The sequence below is a fragment of the Nyctereutes procyonoides genome, unplaced genomic scaffold (genome assembly GCF_905146905.1).
Source record: "Nyctereutes procyonoides isolate TBG_1078 unplaced genomic scaffold, NYPRO_anot_genome, whole genome shotgun sequence".
Lineage (NCBI taxonomy): Eukaryota > Metazoa > Chordata > Mammalia > Carnivora > Canidae > Nyctereutes > Nyctereutes procyonoides.
Genome location: NW_026575031.1, coordinates 508,134 through 523,880, shown reverse-complemented (window position 1 = coordinate 523,880; position 15,747 = coordinate 508,134). Strand labels below are relative to the sequence as shown.

Genomic DNA, 15,747 nt, shown 5'->3' with positions numbered 1-15,747 from the left:
TTCTCCATAGTTAAGATCCTATTTCTTGGTTTGCCCCTTTCTCTTTTTTTTCCCTTTGCTTATTTGTTTTGTTTCTTAAATTCCACACGAGTGAAGTCATATATTTGTCTTTCTCCAACTGACTTATTTCACTTAGCATTTTATTCTAGCTCTATCCAGGTCATTGCAAGTGGCAAGATTTCATTCTTTTTTTTTTTAAGATTTTATTTATTCATGATAGACATAGAGAGAGAGACAGGCAGAGACACAGGCAGAGGGAGAAGCAGGCTCCACGCCGGGAGCCCAACATGGGACTGGATCCCGGGAGTCCGGTATCACACCCTGGGCCAAAGGGAGGTGCTAAACCCCTGAGCCACCTAGGGATCCCCCCCCTTTTTTTAAAGATTTTCAAGATTTCTTTTGAAATCTTTTCTTTTTATGGCTGAGTAATATTCCATTTTATAGGGGCACCTGGGTGGATCTAGTCTCACACTGGGCTCCCTGCAGGGAGCCTGCTTCTTCCTCTGCCTATGTCTGCCTCTCTCTGTGTGTCTTTCATGAGTAAATAAATAAAATCTTTAAAAAAAAAAAGGAAAGGAAAATTGACGTTTATTTTTAAAAGTTTGAATTTGTCAGTGGATGTTGATTAAATTACATCCATTAAATGGGATAACGTGCAGTCATTAAAATGAAAAAAAGAGCTCTAATCAAAAGACATGCTGATACAAAAGATGTGCATTGGGGCGCCTGACTGGCTCAGTTGGAGGAGCATGCAACTCTTGATCTTGGGATCACAAGTTTGAGTCCCACGTTGAACAGAGATTACTTCAACAAAATAAATAAATCTTATAAGAAAAAACGGTATCCATGATGATTTGTTAAGTAAAAAACAAAATTGAGTGTAGACATTAAAAAGTCACCTATTTAAAAATAATTGTATTTAAATATTTGTTAGCATATGCATAGGTAGGGGAGAGCATTGATTACCTCTGCAAGATTCGGTTAAAGGAGGCTTGTTTTCTTTTCTTTTTTTTTTTTTTAAGATTTTATTTATTTATTTGAGAGAGAGAGAGAGAAAAAAAAAAAGCAGCAGGGAGGTCAGAGGGAGAGGGAGAAGCAGACTCCTGCTGACGGAGAGCCCAATGTGGGGCCCCATCCCAGGACCCGGAGATCATGACCTGAGCCAAAGGCAGATGCTTGACCGACTGAGCCACCGAGGGCCCCTGTTTCCTAAGCTATACATTTTGACATTTCTTGAGCTTTTACAAGAAAATCTTACTTTATAATCAGAAAATAAAATAATATAAAACATTTCTATTACATCGCAAATAGCTCAAGAACGGGGGTAGGTGAGCAGCAGCAGCTGGTGCTCGTGGGAAGCACAAACGTCAGGGGGGAGTGTTGTGCTGCGGTCCTGCCTCACAGCATGGCCTCAGTAACAGTTAATAGCTGAACCTAGAATCAAACTCAATCATAGTTGGTAAAGGGACAACAGAGTCCCTACAACGTCTCTTCCCCAGAGCATGACACACTGGGTACTTAGCACTGCGAGCTTAGGAAACAGCGTTTGCCCCTAACATCGTCGCAATCTAGAGTGACTTCACCTTCCCTGCTTGCTTCTCTCCTTTGCTCCCCAGGTACCTGGTTCCCTTTCCTTCCCCCTCTTCTTTAAATTGCCTATTGGAACCACAAGAGGGCAGCAGCCTCAGGTACAAGAAAGGCTCCCAGGCTCTGGTAACTTCCAGAAAGCAAAGGGATGGTGCTACTGCAAGACTGTCACCAAGGCTTTCAGAGATCTCCACATCCTGCTCTGAATGTGTGTGGCCATGTTTAATATTCTATTGCACATGATAAGCAATGAGTGGGGCAGAGATCCATTGCTGGTGAGTGGGGTTAACACAGTTACCTCTCTTCCAGGTGCTGACCAAGAGGAGGTGAGAGAGGAAAGAGATGGTCTAGAAACCAAGACTTAACCCTATTTAAGGATGGAAGAGGAACCTTATCACAACACCAGCACTGTCAATGGCACCCCAGTAAGTCACCAGCCTCTGGAACACCACGGGTTGTGGGAGATCATCACCATTGCAGCCGTGACTGCTGTAGTCAGCCTGGTCACCATCGTGGGCAACATCTTAGTCATGATCTCCTTCAAAGTCAACAGTCAGCTGAAGACAGTTAACAACTATTACCTGCTCAGCTTGGCCTGTGCCGATCTCATCATTGGGATTTTCTCCATGAACCTCTACACCACCTACATCCTCATGGGACGCTGGGTGCTCGGGAGTCTGGCTTGTGACCTCTGGCTTGCACTGGACTATGTGGCCAGCAATGCTTCTGTCATGAACCTTCTGGTGATCAGTTTTGACCGTTACTTTTCTATCACAAGACCTCTGACCTATCGGGCGAAGCGTACCCCAAGAAGAGCTGGCATCATGATTGGCCTGGCCTGGCTAATCTCCTTCATCCTTTGGGCACCGGCGATCCTCTGCTGGCAGTACCTGGTTGGGGAGCGGACAGTGCCACCAGATGAGTGCCAGATCCAATTCCTCTCCGAGCCCACCATCACTTTTGGCACTGCCATCGCTGCCTTCTACATCCCTGTTTCTGTCATGACCATCCTCTACTGCCGAATCTACCGGGAAACAGAGAAGCGAACCAAGGACCTGGCCGACCTCCAGGGCTCTGACTCCATGGCTGAAGCTGAGCCAAGAAAGCCAGCTCAGAAGGCTCTGCTGACATCCTGCTTTAGCTGCCCTCAGCCCACGCTGGCCCAGAGGGAGAGGAACGAAGCCTCCTGGTCATCCTCCCACAGGAGCACCTCCACCACTGGGAAGCCATCCCAAGCCATGGGGCCAAGCACCGAGTGGGCCAAAGCTGAGCAGCTCACTACCTGTAGCAGCTGCCCTTCCTCAGAGGACGAGGACAAGTCCACCGCTGACCCTGTCTTCCAAGTAGTCTACAAGAGCCAGACCAAGGAAAGCCCAAGGGAAGAATTCAGTGCCGAGGAGACCAAGGAAACTTTTGTGAAAGCTCAAGCTGAAAAAAATGACTATGACACCCAAAAATACTTCTTGTCTCCAGGTGCTGCTCATAGATCCAAGAGTCAGAAATGTGTGGCCTATAAGTTCCAATTGGTGGTAAAAGCTGATGGGACCCAGGAGGCCAACAACAGCTGTCACAAGGTTAAAATCATGCCCTGCTCCTTCCCAGTGTCCAAGGATCCTTCCACAAAAGGCCTGGATCCCAACCTCAGCCATCAAATGACCAAACGAAAAAGAATGGTCCTTGTCAAGGAGAGGAAAGCAGCCCAGACTTTGAGTGCCATTCTCCTGGCGTTCATCATCACCTGGACCCCTTATAACATAATGGTCCTGGTTTCCACCTTCTGTGACAAATGTGTCCCAGTCACCCTGTGGCACTTGGGCTACTGGTTGTGCTATGTCAACAGTACCGTCAACCCCATTTGCTATGCCCTCTGCAACAGAACCTTCAGGAAGACCTTTAAGATGCTGCTACTCTGCCGATGGAAAAAAAAAGTAGAAGAGAAGTTGTACTGGCAGGCGAACAGCAAGCTCCCCTGAAAAGTCAACAATGCCTCTCAGAAGAGTCACCATGGTCAATTCCCTTTGAGGATGGGTGAGCTGATCCTGGTTTAATTCTTTTCAAAAGAGACATCTGTCATTTTGGACACCTGAGGACTTTGTGGAACTTGAGATCCATAACCAAAGGAAGGAGTCACAGCTGCCACAAGTGCTGCCATATTCAATGATTCTTGTCTATAACCAAGGTCACCTGATGCCACTGGGGTTTGCTGTTAAAGTGAAGAGACAGAATTGTGTCCTTTCACAGGATGAGGAATGCTGAGTCACAGTGAACAGTGACTTAGGGAATTTCTGTTCCCTGACTGTTCGGGGAGCAGCAGGGACTGGGTGGAAACCTTCCCTGCAGAAACCTGTGTTGAGGTTTTGTGCAATATATTTGTGTCTATTAAGTTGTCTCCTATCAGTGAGAACTGGGAGACTGTGTCACCTGTTCAGCTGGCTTCTAAGACTCTACTTCTTTATAAACTAGTCAGTATTATGCAGCTACTACATGTTCTGTACTGTGGTACATTTTTTTTGTCCCTACATCTGAGTGAAGCTCTCCTCTTTCCTTTCACAACCTATCCCAACTCCTGGTACCCATGGAAACCATGCTGGTCTCCACATTACCATCCTTTCTTCTCAGAATCCTGGGTCTGGAAGGACACCGAAACTCGATCCCATCCAATCCTATAGAGGGGCCTCTACTCTGCTGGTAAAGGCCATCAAATCTCCACAGTTATTTTAGTTTTTACCAGTGAGAATTTTTTTCCTTTTATCTAAACAGATATTGTGTATTGTATTCTGTGCCTACGTGGGCCTAACCATCCATGCTCTGTTCTAAGGAAGACTACATAATTGCATAAAGATCTTCTCTGGGCTATTTAATTATGATTCCTTTCATTGTTTCCAGAGGCCTTATTTTCCAATCTCCACCAGGCAACCCTGAGGCAAATGTGGAAAACAAATTTGGTTTCACCCCACTTTTTTGAAATTCTTCCATAACTCTTTTGCCAGCGTCCAATTTCTCTCATCCAGATGCAATTCACAGCCAGGCACAAGCAGGTCATGGTGCTGCTTCAGTCAGAAGTACTATTTGGAGGGACAGAAGGGGAAAGGCTTTCTTTCTTTCTTTCTTTCTTTCTTTCTTTCTTTCTTTCTTTCTTTCTTTCTTTCTTTTTTTATAGGTACTTCAAATCATGGCTCAGAAATGACTTATTCATTCCTCTCCAAATTCACCAGCAAGATGAGAAGCTCAGAAAAGTATGGTTGAGGTCCAGTGACACTGGTGATAGTTATTAAAAATGAAAGCCTCATCTTGAAAAACAAAATGTAGATCACAGTAATATATAAAAATAAAATTTATCAATATAGCATACATTAGAGCATCAAAATGATCAAAAACTAAATTCAATTGAAATTTCTCTGTATATAAACAGACTGAATCTAAGGTGGGTTGCTGTTTTTTTTTTAATTTATGATGGGGGGGGGGCAGAGACATAGGCAGAGGGAGAAGCAGGCTCCATGCACCGGGAGCCAGATGTGGGATTCAATCCCGGGTCTCCAGGATCGCGCCCTGGGCCAAAGGCAGGCGCTAAACCGCTGCGCCACCTAGGGATCCCGGATTGTTTTTTTAAATTCTGAGAATAAAGCAATGTGCAAGAAACAAACTATAAAACAGCATGTGATGAATAAAAGACCCACAAAGAAAGCAGCAGGGCAGTACAGAGTGAGGATTTTAAAGACGAAGCACTCTGGTTGGACAGAACCTTGGCTGATTATACCTGCGAGTGTGTTGTAACATCTCCAGGCTTCATTTCCCTTAATGTAGACCATTTGTTTACAGCCCTATTTGCTGAGGGAATGGAAAATAGCTGCTTTAGTGGCCCCAGGAATTGTGAATGTGCTTGAGTGTAGGAAAGTTTCCGCCTCCCCCCTGAAAAGGGAGTCAGCCTGTTACACCAAGTCCCAAGAAGGTTTCAGGGCAGGACAAAGCAGGTACACGCGGGCCTCTCCCCAGGCCTTGTGGGGACTTGGTGAAGTTGAGATGAAGCATCTCAGAAGCAATACAGCTGCTGAGCCTTCATCAAGGGCAGGTTGAAGCCTGCCAAGAATTTCACGGAGAATATTAATTAACTGGCTCAGTTCTCAGGAGATGGTCAGGCCGACATGAGGCCAATGGGCAGTGACTGCATAAGCAAACCTGCTCCAACAGCTCTAGGTAAACAGTTGGTTCTTTTAGTTTAAGGCTTTGATTTCTGACAAAAATGAAAATCCCACTTGGAGCCTACATTGGCCATTCACTGTCCACAGTAGAGACATGGGCTAATTCAAACAAAAGAATGCAGAACCGGGGATGGGGAGGGGGGGCGCCTTGGGTGGCTCAGTGGTTGAGCATCTGCCTTGGGCTCAAGGTGTGATCCTGCCTCGGGGCTCCCCCACAGGGAGCCTCCTTCTCCCTCGGCCTATGTCTCTGCCTGTCTCTCATGAATGAATAAATACAATCTTTAAAAAAGAAAAGAATGCAGAACCGGTGGGGAGGGGTGGAGGGAGGGACACTAGGGCACATTTTTCATACTCAATTGCCTAGGACTTGGCCTTTTGTGTGTATCTTTTGTGAAGTTAATTGAAAGGCCTACACTTCCTTTTCTTTTTTATATCACTGGCTCTCAGAGGCAGCCAGTTTTACATACTACTATGCCCCTTGACATTTACAGTGGACAACTTGATATTCCAGTCCAGAGATTAGGTACAGATTTCACAATTACAAAGAGGCAGACCTCAGCTTTGCCCTTAAAGGACATTCCCCTAAAAGAGCACAGCAGTGGCCAGGAATATTTAACAAAAATTGTACTGAAAACTGATCCTTTGACAAGCCATCAAATTCACAGTCAAGGGGAAACAAACCACAACGTCAGCAACATAGCAGCATCCAGCAGGTAACTAGTCAAAGCTTACATGGTCTACCACACACAGAGCTGGGGAGACTGAGGGTGTAAAAGGCTAAGATCTGCAGTCAGCTCACGCCCACCCACCCGCCAGGTCCCTGTAGTTTACAGTTGGATCCATTCATTCTGAGGACCTCACCACAGGCCCTGTTTTAAAGAAGTTTCATTTCCCCTAGGTGTTTGTTTTTGTTGTTGTTGTTTTTTTTTTTTTTTTTTTTTTATGTCAAGGTGTATGTCTGGTACAACAAGATGCTCCAGGCTCATCTTTCCTATTCATACGTCAGCCCAGGAGTCAGCCATTTTTCAGGGAGTGCTGGTTCTAGGGGCACCTGGCTGGCTCAATTGATGGAATATGTGACTCTTGACCTCAATGTCGTAAGTTCAAGACCCATGTTGGGTGTGGAACCTATTTAAAATTTAAAAAAAGGGATCCCTGGGTGGCGCAGCGGTTTGGCGCCTGCCTTTGGCCCAGGGCGCGATCCTGGAGACCCGGGATCGAATCCCACATCGGGCTCCCGGTGCATGGAGCCTGCTTCTCCCTCTGCCTGTGTCTCTGCCTCTCTCTCTCTCTCTCTGTGGCTATCATAAATAAATTTGAAAAAAAAATTAAAAAAAAAAAAAGGAATGCTGGTTTTATCAAGTAGAGAATGATACCTGGCTCCAATATAGACTTAGGATATATTCGTTGCTATTGAGCCCTTTCAGGAGTTAGAAATATGTATAATGTATACTTACCACAAATGAGTTCATATTGGCATCTGCAATTCCAATCATCATAGGGTTCTTCCTACTCCATATTTATATCTGTATCTCTTGTCTTCAACAGTGAGAATCATCATTTATTCATGTGCTCAATTTGCTCCATCCTTTGATAGCTTCAAAATTGCAAAATCCCTATCATTGTGAAAAACCAACCTTTTAGTAAAGTTCCAATATTTGTTTGCAGTTCTTCTATCTGAAGGTTGAAGGTGCATAGTCAAGTTACTAATTGTGTTCATCTTATTTCTTTCACTTGAAATCTGTTAGATTTGTTTCTGTTAGATTCAATTTAAGGACTTTGCATTCTTATTTTTTTTAACAAGTAAAATGTTAACATGGTTGTAAAAGTCAATTCTATACAAAATGATGTACTTAGCTCCATTCCCCACACCTTTCATCCCATCCCCACCTCCTCATACAAGAGAATGCAACAGATTTTCTTCATTCTCTTATGGAGGCGGAGAAAAATTAAGGCCATTCCACCTCAAGTTTAGCATTAGCATAAGTACAGCCATCTTAGGCCCCTGGGAATAAGAGCTGAACTTTACAGGAGAAACTGCAGAATGTCCTAGGCAAGGAATCCCATATCAGAAAGGCAGTAAAGCTCAGAATGCCCTCAGCAGAGAATCCTGTATCAGATCTTAAGAAACTCCCCCACCCTTTCCACCATATTAGAATGGAAAAAATTCCTCCACCCCTTCCAAAGATCCCCTAGACCAGCCCATAAAAAACCCAGCTGTAACCCACTTCGGAGTCCAAGTGCCTGCTCCCCTGTGTCGGGTGTACTTGGACCCAAGTTCGAGCTTGTAAATAAACCCTCGTGTGTTTGCATCGGTGTCGGCTCCTTGGTGGTTTCTCAGATTCGCAATCTTGGGCACAACATTTGGGGGCTCGTCCGGGATCCGAGAGACCCCCAGGAGCCTATCTGGAGGGTCCCACGCGTGGAGAGTGCACTCAACTTTTACCACCTTTTGCGCGCATATTTTCTGAGAGCTCTAAACTGTACTTTTACCTGTAGGAATTCCAATCTGTATTGGGTCAACATTGGTTTAGGCGGACGCGCTGGCAGGCCACGACCGGGGGATCTTGAGGTAGACGTCCTTTGCCCCTGCCTGGAGGACAGGGTCCTCTTCTGTAAGGAGGATGGGGGTCCTCATCTGTAAGGAGGGCCAGCTGCCAGTCCTTCGAGTTACTGTTTTATCTCCACGACTGCACTGGAATGTTTGTCTGTTACTGTGTTCTTGTTAACTGTGCGTTTGTGTTATTTGTTAACTGTCATAACTGTCTGTGCCTTGGTGTGGACGAGGGACAAAATGGGGCAGACACAAACCACTCCCCCCCATCCCTTATGGTCTCCCACTTCTCGGATGTTAAGGAAAGAGCTCACAATCTGAGCACAAACATACGGAAAGGGAAATTTCGAACTTACTGCATATCAGAATGGCCAACCTTTGATGTGGAATGGCCCCGAGAAGGGACTTTACCTATTATCTTACAGGTTAAGGCCGTGATCTTCAGGGATAAACCAGACAGCCACCCTGACCAGGTGCCCTACATCCTGGTCTGGTAGGACATGATTGAGAATCCCCCTCCTTGGCTAAAACTATTTTTACCCCCCAAAGCAGGACCTACCAAGATTCTAGCCCTGCGGAAAGGTGGAGAAGGAGACCAACTCTAAGACAAAAGCGCCTCTTTATCCAGTTTTACAGGATTCCTCACTGGAGGACCTGATCCTCCCACCGCCCTACTGGGCACCCCCTTGCCCTTCCGCCCCCCATCAGAGGTACGGGGGGCTGCAGAAGGGGCGCCCCCCTCCCAGATGAGGGAATTCCTGTAGCTGGGATGCATGGTGGGACCCACTGGGTGGTCCCACCCCCTAACGGGGGCCCGTGGACTCAACCGCCCTTCCCCTCCACGCCATGGGGTATCCCGACGAGACTGGCAGACAGCTAATGTTGTACTGGCCATTCTCCACCAGTGATTTATATAATTGGAAAACCCAAAATGCAAAGTTCTCTGATAATCCGAGAGATCTAATCGGGCTTTTAGATCCTGTTCTCTTTACCCACCAGCCTACTTGGGAGGACTGCCAACAGCTCTTGCAGGTTCTCTTCACCACCGAGGAGAGAGAATGAATTCAGGTGGAAGCCCGGAAGTCTGTCCTGGGAGAGGACAGACAGCCGACTCAAAACCCAGACCTCAGAAACGCTACCTTCCCCTTATCCCGCCCCACCTAGGACCACAACTCGGCTGAAGGTAAGGAGAGACCCCGGGTCCACCGCCAGACTCTAATGGCAGGCCTCCAGGCTGCCGCGCGCAAACCTACCAATCTGGCCAAGGTATATGGTGTGAGACAGGGCAAGGATGAGAGTCCAGCAGCCTTCTTAGAGAGTCATAGAGGCTTTTAGGCAGTGCACCCCAATGAACTCAGAAGCCCCAGAAACAAAGGCTGCAATTATCATGGCTTTTGTTAACCAGGCAGCTCCCAACATTAAAAAGAAATTGCAAAGAGTAGAGAGACTGGGAGAGAAGAGCTTGCAGGACTTAGTAATAGTAGCAGAAAGAGTCTGTAATAATAGAGAAAGTCCAGAAGAGCAACAAACCAAACTAAGCGACCAGCAGACCTGAAATCTGGTCAAGATCCTGCTGGCCACAACCATGGATGACCCACGGGAAAGACAGAGGCACCTCAAGAAGCTGGCTTCAGGGACAGGTAAGTTGGGTGCCCTGGTCCCCATCGGGAGCGCCCTAAACTGAACAAATGTGCCCATTGCAAGGAAGAGGGCCACTGGGTGAAAGACTGTCTTAACAAAAGACCTAAGGCCCCTGCCAAGATCTTGGAGATGGAGGACCTGGACGATTAGGGGAGTCGGGGTTCGGCACCCCTCCCCGAGCCCAGGGTAACTCTTGGAGTGGAGGGGCAACCTGTTGAATTCCTAGTGAACACTGAGGCACAACACTCAGTTTTATTACAACCCCAAGGGAAATTGGCAAACAAGACTTCATGGGTGCAAGGGGCCACAGGCATCAAACAGTACTCATGGACTACCCAAAGAACTGTGGATCTCAGCATGGGCCGGGTATCCCACTCCTTCATGGTCATCCCTGAGTGTCCCTACCCATTGTTAGGTCAGGATTTGCTCACCAAGATGGGGCACAAATTCTCTTCCACCCCAAAGGAGCAAAAATCCTAAACAAGGAGGGGCACCCAATTCAGGTGCTTGTCCTGAGTTTAGAAGACAAATAACAAGAAGACCACCAATTACTTAACACTGCCCCCTCCAGATTCCCCCACCAGTGTCTCAGATAAAAACTGACGATGGGGAGCAAATTGATTGACTTTAAGTGGGTCCAGATGGGACATAGCAAATAGGTCTTGAAAATTATCACTACTAAGCCTGAAACTTTTATGCTATTGAGGTTTACTGAAGGTCACATAAGTTGTTATCTTTTTGCAATTTGTTAGTTAAAAATTGGCTAAATTGATGGCTAACGGTCTGTTTCCAAGTTTTCATAAGTAATTGTTAAGATACCTTTCAAAGTCCTTGGTAACCTGAAACCTTAGTTACACTTTGATGATCAATGGAATTAAATTCATCGGACATCTAGGTCTTTTCTAAACAGGGAAAAGTGCTGAAACGTTGATTTGAATCTGTTGGTGAACATGCTTTGTACTTAACTGTTTCATAAATTAGCCGTCTAAAGAGTTCTGGTGTTCAAAAATCGGTTACTCCTTAGTTTTCATTGGACACTAAGGTTCCTAAGAATGGAAAAACTCTGCTAAAGTAAGACTGATGACTGATAAAGAAAGCAACTCTGATTGTAGAAAAGGAGATATGCAAGAAAAATGTAAGGAATGGGAATATATTTTTGTTCAAGGTAAAAGAAAGTAATTTTGTCCCAAATGAGACTGACTGGAAAGAAATGGCTTGGGACAAATTCTGAATGCAGAGGAAGGTGTAAAAGTGTTGTGAAAGGAAATCCTTGGAAAGGAATTTTAGATATGGTCAGGACAGACTAAGATCAAAGTAAATGGATTTTAAAGTACAAGAGTATAAGATTAAAAGTCTACTTTCTGTTCAAAAGTTTCCTTGATTTGTTGGTCTGCTCTTGATAAGAGCAGCAGTTTTGTCCGAGAAGGAGTCAGAGATGCGGGTGCAGCCGTGACCACGGAGATGGAGACCATCTGGGCAGAGCCATTGGCAGCCGGAACATCGGCTCAACAGGCAGAACTGAGCACTGGCCAAGGTGCTGACCATGGGGGAATGTGAACAAATCAACATCTACCCCTACAGTAGGTCCGCCTTCGCCACTGCTCACATCCACGGAGCCCTTGACAGGGAGAGAGGCTGCTGACAGCAGAGGGAAAAACTACTAACAACAAAACAGAGATCCTTGAACTCCTGAGGGCCCTCTGGCTGCCCAAGGCACTATCATCCATTGTCCAGGACACCAGAGAGCAGACACACCAGTAGCCAGGGGAAACCTGCCAGCCGACTCAGAAGCTAAGGAGGTGGCCCTTATGGTGACCCAGGTTTTAACAACCACACGACCTGATCCGGGGGCACCGACCCTACCTGACACCCCCAACTATACTGACACTGACTTAACACTGGATCAAGTGCTTGCATGGCTGGTGGAGGGCCACAGACTCCAGCATCATCTTGCCAGAGGAACTGGGATGGCGAGGCCTGTCCAAAATGCATCGTAGTACTCACATGGGGACAAGGAAGATGGAAGACCTCATACGACACGCAAAGATCACTATTAAAGACTCTTGAGCAAAGATGGAGCAGATTGTGGTGAGCTGCCGCGCATACCAGTTAACTAATGCCACCGCCCATAGATCTAACCCAGGCACCTGGCTCCGGGGGGACTGCCCAGGAGCCTACTGGGAAGTGGACTTCACTGAGGTAAAACCTGGAAAATATGGGTACAAGTATTTACTAGTGTTTGTAGATACTTTTTCAGAATGGACAGAGGCATTTCCTACCAAACATGAAACAGCACAGACCGTGACCAGGAAACTGCTGGAAGACATCTTACCGAGGTATGGTTTTCCTGTTAGAATTGGATCAGACAACAGACCAGGATTCGTCTCTAAGGTAAAACAGGGAGTGGCACTAGTACTTGGGGCAGATTGGAAATTACATTGTGCATAGAGGCCCCAGAGCTCAGGACAGGTAGAGGGGATGAACAGAATGTTAAAGGAGACCTTAACTAAACTAAACGACTAAATTAGCCCTGGAGACTGGCGGGGACTGGGCGACTCTCCTCCCCTTTGCCCTATATAGGGTGAGGAACTCCCCATATAAGATGGGACTGACTCCCTACGAGATCATGGTCCGTGTTCCTCCACCTGTTATCCCCAATTTAAAACCTGAGGTGCTTGCTGAATTTGATGATCACCAACTCCTTTTCTCCCTCCAAATGTTACAACAAACCCATGAGCAGGTGTGGCCTAAGCTGAGGGCCCTCTACGAGACTGGGCCACCCCCGGACGCCCTTCAATATCGGCCAGGTGACCTGGTGTACGTGCGGAGATACCAACACGAGGCACTTCGACCTCGCTGGAAGGAACCCTATATCGTGATCCTGGCCACTCCCACCGCTCTCAAGGTCGACAGGATTACTCCCTGTGTCTGCTACACCCATTTCTGGCCAGCTGATCCATAGGCCTTCTCAAGGACTTTGTTCCAGAATGGAAAGGCCAACCAGACAAGGACAATCCCCTAAAGCTAAGACTACGCCGTTCTCACTTACCCCACTAATGTTGCTTATGCTCTGTCCCTTTGTGCCAGAACCAATCCCCATCAGCCGTTTAAAAATGTGCACCCAATTCAGCCTTGCTTTTAAAAGTCTTTTAAGGTTTAAAAAGATAGGAGCATCTTAACTGTAGAGAGGCTTTTGCAAGCAAGGGGGGTTATGTGCTGCCCTAAATGAGGAGTGTTGCTTCTTTACTGACCACTCAGGAATAGTCCGGGAATCTATGGCAAAAGTTAGAAAAGTTTTGGCTAGACATAAACGGGAGCTAGAACAGCAACAAGGTTGGTTTGAATCATGGTTTAATCATTCCCACTGGCTCACTCTGAGACCAGCCTGGACCCATGATTGGGTCCTTCCTTAGGTCCTCTGAGAGGGGAAAATGTGGAGGCGGAGAAAAATTAAGGCCATTCCACCTCAAGTTTAGCATTAGCATAAGTACAGCCATCTTAGGCCCCTGGGAATAAGAGCTGAACTTTACAGGAAAAACTGCAGAATGTCCTAGGCAAGGAATCCCACATCGGAAAGGCAATAAAGCTCAGAATGCCCTCAGCAGAGAATCCTGTATCAGATCTTAAGAAACTCCCTCACCCTTTCCCCCATATTAGAATGGAAAAAATTCCTCCACCCCTTCTGAAGATCCCCTAGACCAGCCCATAAAAAACCCAGCTGTAACCCACTTTGGGGTCCAAGTCCCTGCTCCCCTGTGTCGGGTGTACTTGGACCTAAGTTTGAGCTTGTAAATAAACCCTCGTGTGTTTGCATCGGTGTCGGCTCCTTGGTGGTTTCTCGGATTCGCAATCTTGGGCACAACACTCTGAATTATTAGTGTTATTTTTTTTAATTGGAAGATTTTTTAAAAGATTTTATTTATTTATTCATGAGAGAGAGAGAGAGAGAGAGAGAGAGAGAGAGAGAGAGAGGCTGAGACTCAGGCAGAGGAAGCAGGCTCCATGCAGGGAGCCCGATGTGGGACTCGATCCCGGGTCTCCAGGATCAGGCCCTGGACTGAAGGCGGCATTAAACCGCTGAGCCACCCGGGCTGCCCTGGTGTTATTTTTTAAAGTAAACTCTTTTTGCCATTTCTTCAAGTATTTGCATCCATATTTTAAAATATTATGAATATACTTTTATTTTTATATTTTTAGTTTAAGAAAATATTTACTGACTTATTTGCAAATGTCTTACCAGATAAAGGGCTAATATCTAAAATTTATAAAGAATTTATCAAACTTAACACCCAGAAAACAAAAAATCCAACCAAGAAATGAGCAGAAGACATGAACCGACATGGCCAACAGACACATTAAAAAATGCTCTATATCACTCGGCATCAGGGAAATACAAATCAAAACTACAATGAGATATCACTTCACATGGGTCAAAATGGCTAAAATTAACAAGACAGGAAACCACAGGTGTTGGCAAGAAAGGGGAACCCTCTTGCACTGTTGGTGGGAATGCAAATTGATGCAGCCACTCTGGAAAACAGGATGGAGGTTCCTCAAAAAACTAAAAATAGAACTATTCTATGACCCAGCAATTATACTAGTAGGTACTTACCCAGAGGCTACAAACATAGTGATTCAAAGGAGCACTGCATCCCAATGTTTATAGCAGCAATGTCCACAATATGGAAGGAAAAATAAAATAAGATGAAGACTGAGAGGGAGGCAAACCATAAGAGATGCTGAACTCTTGGAAACAAACTGAGAGTTGCTGGGGAGGAAATGGGTGGAGGGGACAGGATAATTGGATGACGAGCATTAAGGAAGGCACTTGAACCCAATGAACACTGGGTGTTATATGCAACTGATGAATCACTAAATTCTATCTCTGAAACTAATTAAAAAGAAGAAGAAAATAGTGTACCAAACTATACATATAAATAAATTTTCCCAGGTGTTTATAATAAACCTGAATGTCTTTTATAATGAAAAAAAGGAAGTATCTACAGACTTCCTACCATGAAAAATTAAGATCAGACTCTTACACAGTGCTGGCTAATTGCCAAACACCAATCCCTCCAGTGTTCAATTTATAAAGCTGTGCATATATGGGTTCCTTGAGGAAGTGATTGCTGTTTGGGTGCTGACTGGGTAATAGCACTCTATCAAGCTAAGGACATGGATTCTAGAGAAGAATACACATCCTATGCCTTGTTTGAGTATCTGCCAATACTGAGAGCTGGGGAGACCAAGTAGAGCAAGTTCAACAACCCTGAAGACATGAAGTAATGATAGGCAAAAGACTGACACTTAAATATTCATATTAAAATCAAAGAGAGGGATCCCTGGGTGGCGCAGCGGTTTGGCGCCTGCCTTTGGCCCAGGGCGCGATCCTGGAGACCCGGGATCAAATCCCACGTCAGGCTCCCGGTGCATGGAGTCTGCTTCTCCCTCTGCCTATGTCTCTGCCTCTCTCTCTATCATAAATAAATAAAAATTAGAAAAAAAATCATTTAAAAAAATAAATAAAATAAAATCAAAGAGAAAAAAAAATCAAAGAGAATGGGACACCTGGGTGGCTCAGTGGTTGAGCGTCTGCCTTTGGCTCAGGGCGTGATCCTGGGGTCCTGGGATCAAGTCCCACATTGGGTTCCCATGGGAAGCCTGCTTCTCCCTCTGCCTGTGTCTCTCATGAATAAATAAAATCTTAAAAAAATAAATATCAAAAAGAGCACATCCACAGGGTAAATTATCCTCCCAATGAACTGT

General features: G+C 45.7%; 1 protein-coding gene across 1 annotated transcript; it reads left to right on the top strand.

Annotated features, from left to right (window-relative positions):
• Positions 1-1,964: 1,964 nt before the first annotated feature.
• CHRM5 (cholinergic receptor muscarinic 5) lies at positions 1,965-3,560 on the top strand. The gene has a single exon (XM_055316888.1). It carries the CDS (start codon positions 1,965-1,967, stop codon positions 3,558-3,560), a length of 1,596 nt encoding a protein of 531 aa, XP_055172863.1.
• Positions 3,561-15,747: the final 12,187 nt, after the last annotated feature.